This window comes from Chaetodon auriga, chromosome 12, assembly GCF_051107435.1.
Source record: "Chaetodon auriga isolate fChaAug3 chromosome 12, fChaAug3.hap1, whole genome shotgun sequence".
Taxonomy (NCBI): Eukaryota; Metazoa; Chordata; class Actinopteri; order Chaetodontiformes; family Chaetodontidae; genus Chaetodon; species Chaetodon auriga.
In genome coordinates, this window is record NC_135085.1 from 16,597,401 (window position 1) to 16,614,258 (window position 16,858).

The window sequence follows — 16,858 nt, forward strand, 5'->3', positions numbered from 1 at the left end:
TGATCAGAGAAGCCTTCTGTTATCAGTTCAAAGTCGCAGTGACAGTAACATAAAAGGTCATCAGAAACATGCCAACGAGCGGCATCTTTCGTCCTCATCTGCTCGCAGTGACGACTCATTCGACTCCTTGGCCACGTTGGACGTACTTGGGGAAGCGAAAGACTGAACAGAGCCACTGCAATGATTAGAAGAGGCGTGGTGTGATTGTGACCTTTATTTTTGTGCCAAACATTTACGGAGAAACAACACATTTTCAAAATGAACTGCACACACTATGAGGAATCAACCTAGGCCTGATCAGCTGCAACAGAACTGTTTTGGCTCCTGACAAATTAACTTAATAGAAAAGCAGAGAACTCGTGATGACTTGGTCTTTACTGGGTGCCATTTTTGTAGTCGACTCTCGTCCACATTAAACGTAATCACAGCAGTCCCATTAACTTTGGTGCAAGGCGTGACCTGAGAGTCGAGGTTGTAGGTCCCCTGCTTTCAGTACTTAATGCGCTCTCTAATTAGCAATTACATTTTAGATAATGGTATATAAACTGTTGCATGCCTGTAATTGGTCATGTGAATTTTAATGGATACTAGGCAAATCAAATGGGACTATGTTGTTATTGGTAATTATAAAGTGAGAAATTGTTCCATTATTGCTTACTTGCAAAGCTTTCTGATGAATGTAAAAAAAAAAAAAAAAAAAAAAAAACCTTACAGAAAATAAATGTTACCTCTTCACACACAAACTACTAATAGAATAATCACCCCCGTTTTCAAACAAAATATTTTTCATTACACCAGAACAAAATGAAGACCTCTATAGCACTAATATATCTTATCTATTTAACAGACAGCAGTGGAGTTTTTGATCTACAGAGTTCCCAGTGTCAAGATACAGTACAGCAACAGGGCGCTACAACAAACCAAATGCAAATTAAACTGTATGCAGAATCATATGATAACAGTACATATATATCACTGTAATATTGAATAGAATTAATATCAACAACATTCAACTCAGCTTTTGGAATACTAAATTATGCATTCAAAGTAAGATGAAGGAAATTTCCGAGTCTGTGACGGTAAAAGCATGAAGAAAAAAAGTGTGACATCTATCCGTGATGTGCTGTTTGCTTTTTTTCACTGTGGAATGTTTTTGTAGAAATATACCATTTGTCTGGGTCAATTCGCTGTGCCAGCAAACTCACAGAAGTCCTAATGTGATGGGATACGTTGGCACTTAAAAGCCATCACTATCAGGGAGGTTCTGCAAGCAAATTGTACTTTGATTAAACAGGATTTTATGTTACAAGAAGTCCAGTCCACAGTACAAATTAAGCCAAAAAAATGGCACCTTTTTTTTTTTGTTTTTTTTTGTTTTTCTTTTCTCCACTTGAGGACTGCAGAATAAGGTGCTTTGCTGGACAATTCGACAGTCCAGGATACAAAAGGCTTCAAAATCCTCAGAGATTCTGATTTGCATTGTCTTCGATTAAAAAAAAAAGAGCAGTTCTATACAGAACTTGAGATTTGTCTCAAGGCCATCTAATTGATTCTTCTTCTTTTGTCTTATGTCAAACATTTCCAGACTTGATCACCTGGGACATCACCTCCAGTGACCAATCAGAAGATGTGAAGCAACGTCAGGAACACCCACCACATATACAGTATATGCATGCATGTACTCATTAATGACTAAAACCCCCACGTTAGCAGTTCCCTCCTTTAAAAAAGCTGAACATGTGAATCACTGAACACCCGTCATCAGCTTTATCATTATTTCTGGTATGATTCATTCAACTAATATACTATTTGCATCAAGAAGAGAAAGAAAAGCATGGAGAGGAGAGGGCCTACGAGACCTTGTCACACCGAGCAGGATGTCAGCTGCTCATACGCAAAGTGAGAAAACACAAGTATGAAAGCACCCTGTAGAAAAAGTTACATCGAAAGGTGCCCTGTAGAAAACATTATGAACCAGTCTAGTCTCTCAATGATCTCTTGTAATAGGAAGGTACAAAACACACTGACCCAAAATGAAATATCACGAAGAGTAACGACACAAGAGTCCCATTCATGATTTGATGCACGATTATGCGTCTTACTCTTGAACTCAGACTGGGAGGATGTGGCCTCATTTGCCTTTATGCGTTTTTTTTTTTTTTTTTTGCTCTCTTCAGCATCACCAAATCATCCGACACTGATAGTAAGTTAAAGCTTCTAAAAAAGCTGCAATAAAAGTCTTCATCTTAGCATGATCACATTTTAACAAATATAGTAAGAACTTTGTTTTTTTTATACAATTTTCAATCCGCACACTCGTGCAGAAATCCTGACATTGTGATAAAATCTGAATCTCAAAACGAGGGCTGCTGAAACTCTGTTCGTTTAGTTTACTTTTTACATGGTTCTTTTTTTTTTTTTTTGATATACAAATCAAAAGAAAATGTCAACAAAAACTAACAACTCGTGACAATCATAACATTATTATCCAATATTATCGTTGACGCCTCTTTCTGTTACAGTTCTGCCATCAAGATTTAATGGAAATAATGCTACATTTGTACTGAAAAGGGTGAAGAAAAGCATCTCAGCAGGCGCTGCACCCGTTAAAAGTGGATATCAGTCATTTCTCTCTGTAATACAGCAAATATGCTTTCAGTGACTCAGGCAGCGGCAAAGCCAATATTTGGTCTCTCAACATGTTCACTTGCTTGAGGATTTCAATGTCGCCAACGTCTCTTTCCTCCTCCTCCTCCACTTCCTTGTGTTCTTCCTCGGGGTGCTCCTCCTCCTCGCTCTCCACCATTTGAGGGATCAGCTGGTTGCCTACAAAGACATAGGTGTTGATGCGACGCCGCCGGCAGCGCCTGCGTTTGCGCTTCTGGGGAACTCTTTGCACCATCCCCTTCCCCTGACTGTCCTCGTTGGCCAGGTTTCTGAGGGTGCGGCGGATGTAGATCCGAGACAGATCCTGAAGGCTGCGGACAGTCACCGGGGCTGAGGACAAAGAGAGACGACACAGGGCTTCAGGGCGATGCGCCACGGAAATAAGAATAATCCATATAGCTGCACCGGGCCTTCAACTAGGTCAGCATAAACAAGTGAGACTGTCAAAGAAGAAAAACTGCGTCTCAGAATTTCAAGGAAAGATTTGGCTCTATGGAGCAGCTGCAAGGCGAGCTTCATGTGTCAAAGCAAACACTGCTGTAGGAAACGTCTCATCACATCACTTTGTATGTACTGCCTGACTTTAAAATATCGCCCGCCTTACACATCAAGAGCAGTTAGGCATCATAAGACAGAGACTCTGAGGGTTTCTTTGTTGTGTTTTGTTGGGAGCAGCGGCTAAAGAACTTACGCAGCTGGACAGTGTCAGGCTTCTCTCCATCAGCTCTGCTCTGCTGGACCAAGGGGGCAAAGGACACCGCCAAGATGTTTTTGCTCTCCCATGTGCACTGGCCAGTCCTGGTTATCTGGGTCAGCTGCATTAAGAGACAAAACCTAAACTCAACACTTGAGCACTCATGAAATATGAAACACTGTGTATTATTAGGCAGCAAAAACTGAAGGCTGGAGCCGCCGTTTCTTCAAAATGTATTTATTTTTTCAGCTGGTGATCTTACATCTTCAATGCTAACTGTGTTTTTGTTAATTTGCCACCTGAACAGAGATGATTCTTAAGGGATGTGTCTTTTCTACAGATACCAGCAATACACTGTTCCAATTATTAGCGTAGTCTTTGCTTATTAAATAACATGCGCACATCTAATGATCTTCTCCAAATTCCAGGTGTTCATTATGGTTGGCAGATGTGCAAACAGTGTGTACCCAGAGAAATATAAACCATGCCCCTGGAGAAGAAGCAGGCCCTCCTTTAGATTTGCATATATGCCGCTATGTCAAATAGGTTCATGAAACATTAACTCCAGTTGATTTTTATATGAACAGATTACTGCCAGTGGGCTGAAAGAGCCATCTGACAGCATCAAGACAGGGAAGACAATTGTGTCGATGCTGGACAAATTAATGGACCAGACACGAGGGATGGGCAGTAAAATCCTTTACCACAATACATCGAAGTTTATATAGTAATATGGATATAAATTGTCTTTGAAATCCGTTCAGACATTCATACTAGATAAAACAGAAAAGTCTGTTTTTGACTAATGCAGCAAATTGAAAGAGCTGCCAATCAAAATACTTTATCACACTGAAGCCAAACCACACCAAATAAGAATAATTGAAATCTTTATTCAATCAGGTGGCTTCGCTGAGATCAAGAAGAGGGAGAGTTCAGCAGAAGGAATGAGATAAGACAACCAAACCGCACACAGACGCCGTCAGAAACGACGATAGACATCTCTGACAAAGGCCCAAAATTAAAAGTTCAAATTCATCCAATCAGACGAGACTTCTGATTGCAAAATTCTTCCACTGCCATCAATCAATTCTGCCCAGAATGTCCTCAAGCTACCAGATATATGAAAGGAAAGAAAATCTCGAACTGCTGCAGCTAATAACTATTTTCAAAATCATGATGTTGCAATTATTTCCTCAATGAATCAATGACTCCATAAAACAAACAGCCCTTTAAAGGCACTGAAGGCGACGCCTTCCAGTGTGTTGTTTTGTCAGACAAAGAAAAGCGAAAGCAGCAAAGCCGGAGCCCTTAAACATCATTAAACGCTTTTGTTTGAAAAACGCCTTAAACGATGATTCAATTATCAAAAGAGTAGCCGATTAATTCTGCCGACGAATCGAGGTGTTTATAGTCTGCGGTGCGTCGTCCTATGGCTCGCCCCGACCAGACATCTCATCAAAGTGTCTGCTGGTGTGAGAAGTTAGCCTTCAGCAGATGACAGATATCTGGTGGCTCGGGCCATAACAAGTAATTACCAGTCCACAGCATGACAGTTATCAAAACACAATTAAAGGAGGCTGTGGACTCATCGTGCGTGGTGATAAAGTGAGTGTGTATCTTGGTAGGGGGAGGTGTAATGGCTCGGGGGGGCATTCGAGTGGCACACAACAGGTCCATTAATATGAGCCGATACCATGGACGCCTTGAAGCAAGATGAAAGTTCATCCATTCATAGCCATCTTTAATGTACTTCATTCAACACAATAAGACTCACTGTCACTGCAAGGTCTGTGTTTTTTCTTTCAACATATCCACAGTACAAGCAAACATGTACATTTACAGAGTTCTGATTGAGGCTCATAAATGCGACACGATCAAAGCTAAGAGTAGTTCCTGAGCAGATTTATGTTTCAGAGGGCGTCGACCAGCACTGAGTACTGAATGATGATCTGTATCTAAAGGTTATATCAACAGACAGAAGGTGGAGGGACTACATGACCGCCCTGCCACGTCTTTGGAGATAATCATGCAGTATGTCAGCATTTCCAAAAAGATCTATTCTCCCCGTACTACAGCGTGATGCAGCTCTCACGCTGTTTAGATCTCTGATCAAAACTACGTTTAATTATTCTCTCCACCATGATTCATAAGTGTGTAGGCTGCGTTCCTTCTTACTAATGCCTTCTGTGTTCCTTACAAAAAAAACACAGCGAAACATGTGACTGGTTGAAGTATATTTTTCTCTCTGAACTCCTTCACACTCAACAGACAACATGAAACATCCAAATTTCGCGTCTCAACGTTTAACCTCGGTCAAACTTTGCATCGCTCCGGCTCCGTTTTTCTCTTTAAATTGGCCACAATCCTTCACTGTGACTCTGTCGAGACGTCCTCCCTCCTGGAGAAGGTACCTGCCAACCATTTCTTCCACCTACTTCCCAAAATATTCTTAATGCCCTCTTACATGCCCCACGGTCTGTTCACACTCACACATCCACCGTTTTAAATAAAACATTTATTTATACAGCCCAGTGTGTGCTCCTTGCACGGCTGCTCAAATCCAGGGGCAGTTGTGGCTCAATAATGCATGTGAAGGTTGCATAACCGGCCTCGTAGGTCAAAGCTATTTCACCTCGTTTGCCCTTGTGTGTTAGCATTTTGAATAGCAATCATGATTTGTTGATTCTGTACCAGCCTGATGGCTTGAGGGACTTACCTGATCCTCTATTGGCATCACCAGAATGCCTCCAACTTTGAGCAGCACTTTCATGTAGTTTTCGTGGTCCTTCTGCACTCCTGCGCCGCAGTAAATGCGATCGTATTGGTGGCTGTCTGTCGAGATTTCGAGGCAATTCCCCACCTCAAAGACGGGTTCACAGAACTCAAACCTGGGAGAAAATAATAGCAGGTACAGTGGATAACATAGATCAACAGAGATCATTTGTGAGCTGAGACAGAATTATTATTATTATAAACAAATCAGATGAACAGAATTAGGGAGATTTAAATGTTTTTAATTTGCAAAACAAAGCCCGAAGGTCCGCAAGAGAAAAACTGGCAGGTAAAACTAGTTACTAGTGCATGTGGTTTGAATACATTCAAGTTGTGCTAAAGGAACAGTTTGACATTTTGGCAAATTTGCTTACATTTCGAGAATTTGCTGAGAAAATGTGTCTGCTAAATTTAAGACAACATCAAGCAGCTGGTTAGCTGAGCTTAGCTTAGCAGCAAGACAGGAAACAGGGTAGACCGGCTCTGTCTAAAGGTTACAAAATCCACCTTTCAGCACCTCCAAAGCTCAATGTTTGGATATGAAACAAAGAAATGAGATATAAGATTAATTAGCTTTAGCAGATATCGCCTTCAGGCTGAGCCAGGCTACCTTCTTACCTTTGTTTCTAGCTTTCATGCTAAGCTAACAGCTGCTGGCTGTATCTTTACCATTAAACACACACATTTCAGAGTGGCCCCAATCTTCTCTCCATCTCTTGGCAAGAAAACGAATCAGCGTATTTGCCAAAATGAAACATTCCTTTAAAGCATTACTTACTTATCAAAGCTGTCACTATTCTTTATGAAATCATCCAGTTTCTCTCTGGCGTATTCAACCACGTCCTTATGGAGCTCAACTCCATGGTTCACACCAAAGGGCCCTTGGAAAAAAAAACAAAAACAACAGGAACAATTTTTTTTTTTTTTTTTTTTTTGCATTACTCACCTCCTATTATAGCATCCCGTAGAGCTGAAACAATTAAAGGATTTATCGTTTGACCCAAAAATAATAATATGCACCAAACATGCATCAAATAATCTAATTTTCTCACAAAATGTCAAATTTGAGGATTTGCTGTTTGTTTTATGTGAGTGTAAACTGGATATTCTTTGGTTTTCATATGTTAGCCAGACAAAACCAGCCCCTTTAAGAAACTGTGATGGGCATCTTTCACAATCTCTGACATTTTATCGGCCAAACAACTAAACAAATCAGGAAAACTGTCAAATTAATCATTGTGGTCCTATTATGATTGATGCCGATTTGTAGGCACACACTGTACTTTCATCGTAAACCTGTTTATTGAGATTTTCCAGACCATCTGTGCTCTTCCCACACATGAAACAACACAGCTGTGAGGAAAGGGTACTCTACGCTCACCTATGATGAGGCCAACCATTGTGCTCAGGTAGCCGGTTCCACTGCCCAGATTGAGGAAAGAAAGTCCTGGCTGGAGTTTGAGGGCCTCCATCACCTCTGAGTATATACAGGGAGCAGACAGGTGTATGTTGCCATGCTTCCACGCCAAGTCTTTGTAGGCACTGTCCCGGTAGCCGTCCAGATAGTAGTCCCCGCGGTCTATGGCCCGAAAAGCCTGCTCAACTTTTTCCGTGCGAATATACTGGGCCTCCTTCAGATTATCAATGAGGTCGTCATTGTCCTCCCCGGCGCTCACGGCTCCCCCCATGGTGCAAAGAGAAGAGAAACACAGGGGCCGAACTCGTGCTCAGGATGAGTGATTCCTCCTCAGAGTGGCATGGAGATGAACGGCGGACTGAAGAATGCTGCCGCTGTGACTCCTCAGACGTCAGCTCAGACAACGTTCATGTCCAGTGACCTGAGAAACATGACATAAAGGCGTTATGGCAACGCGCCGGTGTGGGAACACGGCGTCCGGCCAGATCTACACGTACAGTGCAGATTTAAGACGCTGGTACAGGTAAAGATGGGATTGATGTCGAATTAACAGCTGTGAGCGAAACAGGCTGAAGAACGAATGAAAGCATTAAGCTCCAGCTGTGATTTTCCAAATGAATTTCCTTCAGGATGGAAACATCAACAATTTATGTTTCTCAACGCCTTTGTAACGGACTTAATGAAATATGAATGAATATTTATTGCAAACAATAAATTCACCAAAATGTCATGTTTGAAAACAATCCAATAACACAACATTAAGGCATTTTAATTTGATAACATAATTTACGGCCTCATTCGGGCAGCCACGAGATCACTGTTTTGCATGTCGCATTACCTCCACTGCACAGATTAACCCCAAAACACACACTTACACTTACACACCCCTTTACAGGTTGTTTATGCATATTCAACATACGTTGTTTTTTTTTTTTCACCATAAACATTGTGACACGTCAAAACAGGAAGAGCGCAGGTATAATTAATAACCTCCATTCGTTTTCGGGCCCTGGTATAATACACACCGGCTTAATGGAAAAGAGCCGTCATGGACGTAATTTGTGACATCTGTGATTTCCACGTTACAAAATATCTGTTGTGAAAAAGCTCTATTTGTCATGTAAAAATGAAGTATGAACTATTTCCATCATGCGTTGATGTAATATATCACACAGACAAACGCCCTGTGCCGAGCTCTATATGGAACGTTATTAGAGCTGAAACGATTAGCTTAATTGATTCGTGAAAGCAACAGGAAAGCATTCTTCTCACTGATGGAAAAATGCCAAGAATTGCCTCAAATATGAACATTTGTTGGGTTTTCTTGGACGTCTGGCTCCGTAAACTGAATATCTTTATGTTTTAGACTGTTGGCCGGACAAAACGAGCAGTCTGAAGACGTCAGCCTGCCGTCTGGGAAACTATTTTCCGACATTTTCAAGACAAAACACATCAGAAAAACTGGCAAATACATCAATAATGGAAATAATCATTAGTTGCAGCTGTAATGTTTTAATAAATAAATGAATTGACTTTCTGTTATGTCCAGAGGGAGGTATCCTGTAATAGACAGCTGACTTCAAAGGGATAAAACCCTCTATCATGGCACATTACTTTATACTACATAATCAATATTCATCGTCATATTTATTGTTTCTGGAAAACCTACTAAAAGAACTGTTGATGGACAAATAACCAGCAGTAACCAGCCAAGAATGTTTATTGGCTAACACTGAAAAAAGGTGCATCATCACACTGATGCAAAAACCATAAAAACTCAATATCACCATAAATCCATCCTCCGCATTGATTTCTGTTATCCACAACACAGCAGCCAAACACACACAATGATAATAAAGATCAGCTACCAGAAACGGTCGTAAAACCGCTCAAGGCAGAAAAACGTCACATCACCCAATCCGAGCTAACACACACGTCTTTTTGGCCAAGACAAAGCTGAGAGGTCACAGAGAGACTTTCATCTATCGTTTCTTCTTTCTTTCCCCTCGTGAGGCTCCAACTAATGATTATTCTCTAGATTAATGTTTGGTCTATAAAAGACCAGCAAGCAGCGAAAACAATGTCCATCACAGTATCATAGAGCACAAGCTAACGTCAGCAAAAGTTTGGTTTTCTCCAACAAACAGTCAAAGATATTCTACATACTGGATCAAGAAGACGGAGAAAAGAAGCAAATTCTCACACTTGAGAAACTGGAGTTGGTTTTTGGCTTAAAACAGTGATTTCAATGATTCATTTATTCTCAAAATAAACTTGACTGATCAGTGGTTCCCAAACCAAACCCAACCATACATAACTACTACAATATACTTCTCATGGATAACATCAGCCTCTCTGGAGTCTGTGTCAGGAGGAGGAACAATCTGGAAGGTGTGTGTGTTTCTGGAGTTTCTCCAGGAGTTGTGGGCCTTGGCGGAGCATTGTGGGGATTTGCGGTAAAGCATGGAGCTGACTTTTGAGTTGTCTTTCTTTTTGTAGTTGTGAACTGTGCTGGGATTTGGCCCTTTGGTGAACTGCTGGACTAAACGATAAATCATTTAATTAATTGTCGCAGGTTTAATTCTAGAGTGAAACAGTCTGACAGCATACTAAAATCACTCTTTTGTCAAACTGTTCAAACCAAATGTCCACACTACAGCCCGAAACTGTGATGAGGGGTCACAAGCGGACATTTCCCTTCTATTTTTAGGGTACACAAGGCAAAAAGGGAATCGTGGGGCCAATTAAAACACACAGATCTCTGGCGGTTTCAAAGTAACTCATACTGTAAGTACTAAGCTACTGGCTTTACTGTGTAATACTGAACTCTTGAGCACCACATCGCAGTAAAAAAGAGGAAACTCCGAACACATGGTGTTCTTTAAACGTTTTATAGATGCTTTGATAACTAAAACGTCTCACACTGGCACGGAGTGAATGGGAATAGCTGGAGACGCAGCCAAGGGAGACAAGTCTTGAATTCCCTCTCTGCCTCCTCAGCATCTCCACATCTGACTCAGCTAATACAGATTAAATTCAGAGGTGACTTTGTAGTGGGAGGCCTGGTAAGCTAATTTTCCACTGGCGCTTCCTCGCAGGCCAAAAAAAATCATTGATTCGCTCACCATCACTGATTGTACAGCAGTGTATTTTTTATCCTAGTTTTTCTACCCTCTCTGTAATACACAGTCCTTTGACTTGAACGCGGTTGAAAGACAATCTGGGAAAATGGGTCAGGCGAAGTATTCGACAAGCAAATTGCTTTTGGGTACTGCTGTACAGTCAGAGCGACGACGAGTCTCCGAACAGGGGCCATTATTCACCCACTCCTTTACGACAAATCAGAAAGGACCTACTAGGTAATAACATTTGTTGTAATAATGAAGCTAGTCCTGCACCAAAAAATAAAATGTCTCTTTAGAAATGGGAATCCATTCGTAAAACACACACACACACACACACGGTGTCCTGGCTTGACCCCTGGTGTGTTTAAAAAGTGCATCGACGCCATCTCAGGTCATAACTGGCTGCTACGACCCTGTTAGGGACAACTCACTGAACCACGCTGGATGACGACATGTAACAGATCTGCTGGCAACACGAGATCAAGTCTAGCGCTGTAACCAAATACCAAAGACGTGTGCAGGCAGCACACCGGGACGTGCACAGCAGCGTGCACAGGCAGCGCGAGGTAAACTGATAAGCCTCATGGTTACCTGCATTCACAGTCTAAATCCAGACTTTTATCAGGTGGTTTGCAGCTCTGTCAGCAGGGCAAATTCTACCTGTGTGATAAAGAATCTGTATGAGTAGAACAAAATCATGCGAATCTCAGAAGTCACAAGTCTCGCGTTTGCGATCAGGAGCACACAGAATTAATTTGTGATGCTGTAATGACAGATTACAGCATTTGTAATTTGCAATGACTTGTGTTTCAAAGCTGCAACAGCCATGAAAAATACATTTCTGATTAATACTTCACAACAGGCTGTGAATACGCACATCCTGTCTGTGAATTTACATTTCCTGAGGCTTGTGGGTGAGTGTTTTGTCCTGTACTCGCTGCAGCTAAAATGTGAGCACGTTAGGTTCACGTCGAAGGAAAAGATAGCAGATAAAAGAGCGGAGAAGGCGTACTTAATGAGACCGAGCCGTGCGGGAAATTCATTCAGCGACAATTTACATGTTTGCAAATATGTTCAAACAAAGTTAAATTCATAGACGTGCTCGTGCGTTTTGCTTCAGTGGTACCTGAGGAGGAATATATTATTGAAGTCACATTCAAAACAGAGTATTCCTCTGTGAGAAGATGCGAGTAGAAGGAACTGAACTGTGTGCTGAGGGAGTGAGATGAAAAACAGAAAACACCTGTACATTGTATTCAGGGTTTAAAGCAAGGAAAATGACTGCGCCTGAAATGTGTTCGGGGCAGTAATGAGCCCAGAGCAGCGATGTCCGCAGGCAAAAATCGACGTCATAAAAATCATAAAACATTCTGACTGTGGGTGAAAATTTTTCATTATGAATGAGGAAAATGTTAATCACCTGCAGCGATGCCCTCACGGCAGAAATGATACGTTTGTCTCCCCCTTAGGAGAGATGCTCTGCGCATTTACGCACAAGGCGCAGCAGCATGAATTCACAGATCAGGCGAGGTGGACGCCATCGGCCTTAAGACTGGCTCTCTATTAGCCTCGCTTCATTATTTTTCCTGCCGTGACGTGTGTGTTGCATTCAGAGACCACTTTCTTTATTGCTGAAAAAAAGAAGTTGTTTGTTTTTTGTATTTCTGAATTGCCCAGTTGGCCGGATCAAACGCTCTTGCAGTGTGAGGGTTCCTCACCCCTGCTCTAAACAAAGGGTTTTGTTAATAAAGCAGATGAACTAAGAACAATACGATACTAAGAATATTTTCCATACAAATATAACGGTCTATTTTCAAATCTAAAATGGCCCCAGGCATGGGAAGGGCCGTGTTGGTCGATCAGTCAGCTGCTCCGAATGAATCTGATGGCTGTTTGAGCCCTCATCTAGTGGCACCAGCAGGTCACATTTCCACTTGTCCCTCTCTTTATTTCATGACATCATACCTCAGAAACTAATGAGCCACTTCCCGTTAAATCTGCTCTAGAGATCCATGGCACACGCATGATTTTGGTCATCTTTTTTTCTAGCACTACTGTTGCATTGAAATGCCCAGTTTCACATAATCTACTTCAAAATCTAAGAAGCGGAATATGATGATACTTGCTGAATATGTTCATTGGATCTCGGAGGACACATCCTTTGGGTCTTGATGACCTACTGACCCCTCCTCCAGTGTCCAGGCCCAGGGCAAACCTTTACCCATAATCTCTTATTACATATTTATAACACAGTGTAACAAGTTCACACTTCCAACAGGAAGCTGCATGTCGTTCCCCCCGCCATGACCTTAGGCCTCTTTGACACTTCTATTAAAAGTTTGGGGGTCTATTTTTGATGTGATGTTGCAGCATGTTGCTGTGCGTTACAAAGGCCAAATGTGTACTTCCTAACACACTGGTACAATTCAATTGTCCAATCCTGTGAGACGGATTTCTTTTCAAAGCACTATATAAGACCGATGTCTACTTTATACTTGCCGTTACAGTGTTACGTCTTCAGTTCCAGTTGCAGTTTTGGGCACTGTTAGCGGTGAGACCATATAAAGACTCACTATAATGAATCTGCCTTTAGTACCATCCTCAGAGTAGAATCAACCGAGAACGACTGCCATGCAAGGCTCTGAACATCTCGATGCTCAGCAGAGGATAAAACCCTTTCATTTAGGTAACAATATGGCTTTTCCTCCGACTCCATCCCCAGGCTAGTGTTAGAGATCTTATGGTGCTTTCAGACTGAATGAAAAGTGTATTTGCATCGCTTCTTATTTATGCAAGTTTGTCCACCGAACTGTGTTAATTAGCCACAAACAGCCAAAGGATGTGACAGCCGAGGCTAACAACAGGAACCGACTCCGTGCGTCTGTGCGTTTCTGTGAAAAACCTCACATTTTCAATATTTACCAGAACTCCAGTTGTTTCACTGATTCTCCTCTGGACCCTCTCCCCTTTGCTCCTGTTGTCTCTGCATATTCATGAAAGGAGCTCACACAATTTTGGGATAAGCGGGACTTTTTGGGCGTAAAATAAAACATTTTCAACTCAAGCAGATGTGTCTTTCCCTTGACCTGTGGGACCTAAATGAACCTGCAACGCCTCCAAAGTTCACTTCACTTTCAGTCTCATCTTTAAGATGGTGAAGATTTTATCCATCTTGTTACGCATCATCTTTCTGATGTAGGGATGTGGAATGAGAATGATGGCATCACAGGCTGCCAGCAACCATACACTTCAAGTGTTGTTAATTGCGGTCAGTTTGTCACAGACGTGTGCATTCAGCCGGGGCTGAAGTCTTTTTAAAGCAAAAATTCATTGGTTCCAGCTTCTGAAATGTGAGTATTTGCTACTTTTCCTTGTCATATATGATACTAATTGGGTTTTGGAGTGATGGAAGAACAAAATAAGACATCTGAAGATGCCACTTTCGGCTCAGGGATCCAATAATGTTTTGGTTTTTTTTTTTGTTAAACTATTTTCTGATGTTTTATAGAGAAAATTATTACTTGAGAAAATGTCCAGCATATTATTTGGTAATTGTTAGCTGCAGCCCTCATCATTAGGATTTACAATCATGTAAACGGTTTGAAAATAATGATTTTAGCTTTTCAATTGTGAGGGTGTGCCTCTCTGTGTGTTATGTGACACTTAGCTGAACATCTTTTTTTGAACTCTTGATAGTACAAAAAAGTAATGTGATGACATTTCCCTGGGATTTTTTTTAATTTATTTATTTATTTTTACTTCTTTCATACATACTGTATACTGTAGATAAATCAATACTGGCAATAATCATTAGCTGCTCCTCTAGTCTTAACTGTTTCTGCAGCTGTTTCCTGCAAGTGTTTATTCAACTCCATGGTAGTTTGTGCATTGTTTTCTAAGGTGGCTCATTTAGAAACAACTAACCAGTCATGGAAAGTACTTAAGTACTGTTTTTAGGTACTAGTATTTCCATTTACCATTTTCTGCTAATGTATACTTCTATTGAAGTACAATTTAGAGGGAAACATTGTGCTTTAACTCCACCACATTAATTTCATATCTTTAATTCTGAGTTACTTTGCATATTCAGCTTAATAATACAAAATATAATAGAGAAATGAATTGCACTTTATAGGTTAAGATAAGGCTTCATTGTTCCTGGTAGCAAATTTACAAGCTACCCAGCAGTATGTTAAGTAATTTAAACAAGCTCCACCATAACCAGCTGCAACATTAAGTGAAGTACATATGAGTATATCAATAATTATAACCCCTTAACATAATATATACAATTCTGAAATGGCCCATTCAGCATAATGTGTTTGGTACTTTCAGTATATTTTGATGCTAATACTTTCATTCTGTTTAGTTTTGCATTAAACTAATGCAGGACTTGTGTTTCTACACTGTGGTATTACTACTTTTACTAAAGTAAAAGATCTGTGTACTACTTCCACCACTGCAACTAACATAAAATCAGGCTGTACTTATACAACAGGGTGTTTCTATTTTTCTGGCCACTCAGTACATGCTGTGATGTTCACAGATGTTCCTCAATCCCCACAACTGACACCTGATGAGGCCAATCAGCGCGCTACCCGGTCACGTGCTGCAGTTGCCACACAGACGGCAGCCTGTCAGCCAATCAGCTGCCCGAACACTTTCATCGCACTGCGCGTGTGACGATGGAGCAAAACAACAACAGCGTTTTCATGAAACGTTGTCGGGCGTTATTAATCACGTCTGTTTCTTAATCCTGCCCGTGCACACCTGTGAGAAACACACGGAGAGTCAAGCATCCATTACACAAGCTGCCACACACTAAAAGAGACTGTGTGTTTGCGTGCATTCACGCAGCTTTTGTTCCCACTTGGCGACCAAAACGCAGTTGCTGGCCAGCTCTCTGCAGTGCGATTAACCTCAATCTTTAGCAGCGACTAGCTCAACCGGTTTGTTAAGGAGAGGCTGAAATATCAGCCCCGCAGCCTACTGGGTTTTGCTGAGGGGAAAAACACCACCAAAGAAACAAAACAATAACATAACACTGACATGTCGGAGCCTCTTCCGCCTGATGATGCAAACAATTGAGGCTCCTGAAACCCGCAGGTACACACATCGCTAAAATGTGTGAATGTAGCGAACGTTGGGCACGCTGACAAGTCAAACGACGGGTTTAAATGGTGCTGATTGCATAAGTTAGCATCCAGTGCCGGACATAGCCATCTGGGCTGCCAGTGAACCAAGCTAGCGTTAGCCTTTGTGGGCCTGAGTGCGCCATCATCAAAACAGAGACAAAGCAGGTTAGGTAAGCTCGGCTCTTTATGCTCCCGTTACACAGCCAGCGAACGCACAACACCGCTAGCATAGCGTGTCACATTTAACAAAGCTAACAAAACGGTCACGCTGCCCGCCGCACAAACTGGATAAGTCACAGACAAAAAGACAGTTAGCGTCCAAGAAACTAAAAATACTCACAATGCCGTGTCGCATTAACTCACTCCGTGGAAGTGGATGTGCAATGCGACGGTCAGTGACAGCGACTTTCAGACGATAACAGCCCCCTTCAGAGGCTACGGGCGAGCTAGTTCGCCGAGCTAACGAGCTGGACGGGTGAAAAGGTAAAGAAGTGACGGCGAGCCGTTGTGTCGAAGTGGGAGAAGAAAGAAACAGCTGAGAAGAGGATGTAAACACAGGTCACGTGGTCTCCAAATTTTGTCGATAGAGGGAAGCACTGTTGCTCATATCTATCTATCTATCTATCTATCTATCTATCTATCTATCTATCTATCTGTCTGTCTGTCTGTCTGTAGTTTTTTGTGTACGTGCACTTTTTGAAGTATGTTTACTCCTTACTTATGTACATACTCTCACTTATTGCAGTCTATCAATCAATCAATCCATACCGAATAATATACATACAATACAATAACAAAGGCTCTTTTTACCTGTGTACATATACTGTACGTTTATATGTGTGTTTTAGAGTCAGGTGTAGTCAGTTATATTTTTAATTAAGCAGTGTGATGCACTACAGAGGCAATGACATCCATTACTGAGACCAAATGTTGTTGTCAAATTGGAAATTAGTGTTATTATTTTGTCATTTTCCACCTGAAACACTCTTGACTCCTTTCAGGTATTTGAAGTAAAGAGCCCACACCTGTCTATCTGCAGATGAAGGGC

At 41.5% G+C, this 16,858-nt stretch overlaps 1 protein-coding gene across 1 annotated transcript; it reads right to left on the reverse strand.

Annotated features, from left to right (window-relative positions):
* Positions 1–199: 199 nt before the first annotated feature.
* pcmtd1 (protein-L-isoaspartate (D-aspartate) O-methyltransferase domain containing 1) lies at positions 200–16,395 on the reverse strand. The gene is made up of 6 exons (XM_076744119.1): positions 16,151–16,395; positions 7,515–7,971; positions 6,912–7,014; positions 6,078–6,249; positions 3,359–3,482; positions 200–2,997 (listed from the first exon to the last, which is right to left on the reverse strand). The coding sequence occupies exons 2-6, from the start codon at positions 7,819–7,821 to the stop codon at positions 2,624–2,626; spliced, it is 1,080 nt and encodes a 359-aa protein (XP_076600234.1). The 5' UTR covers positions 7,822–7,971; positions 16,151–16,395; the 3' UTR covers positions 200–2,623.
* Between the last annotated feature and the right edge of the window lie 463 nt (positions 16,396–16,858).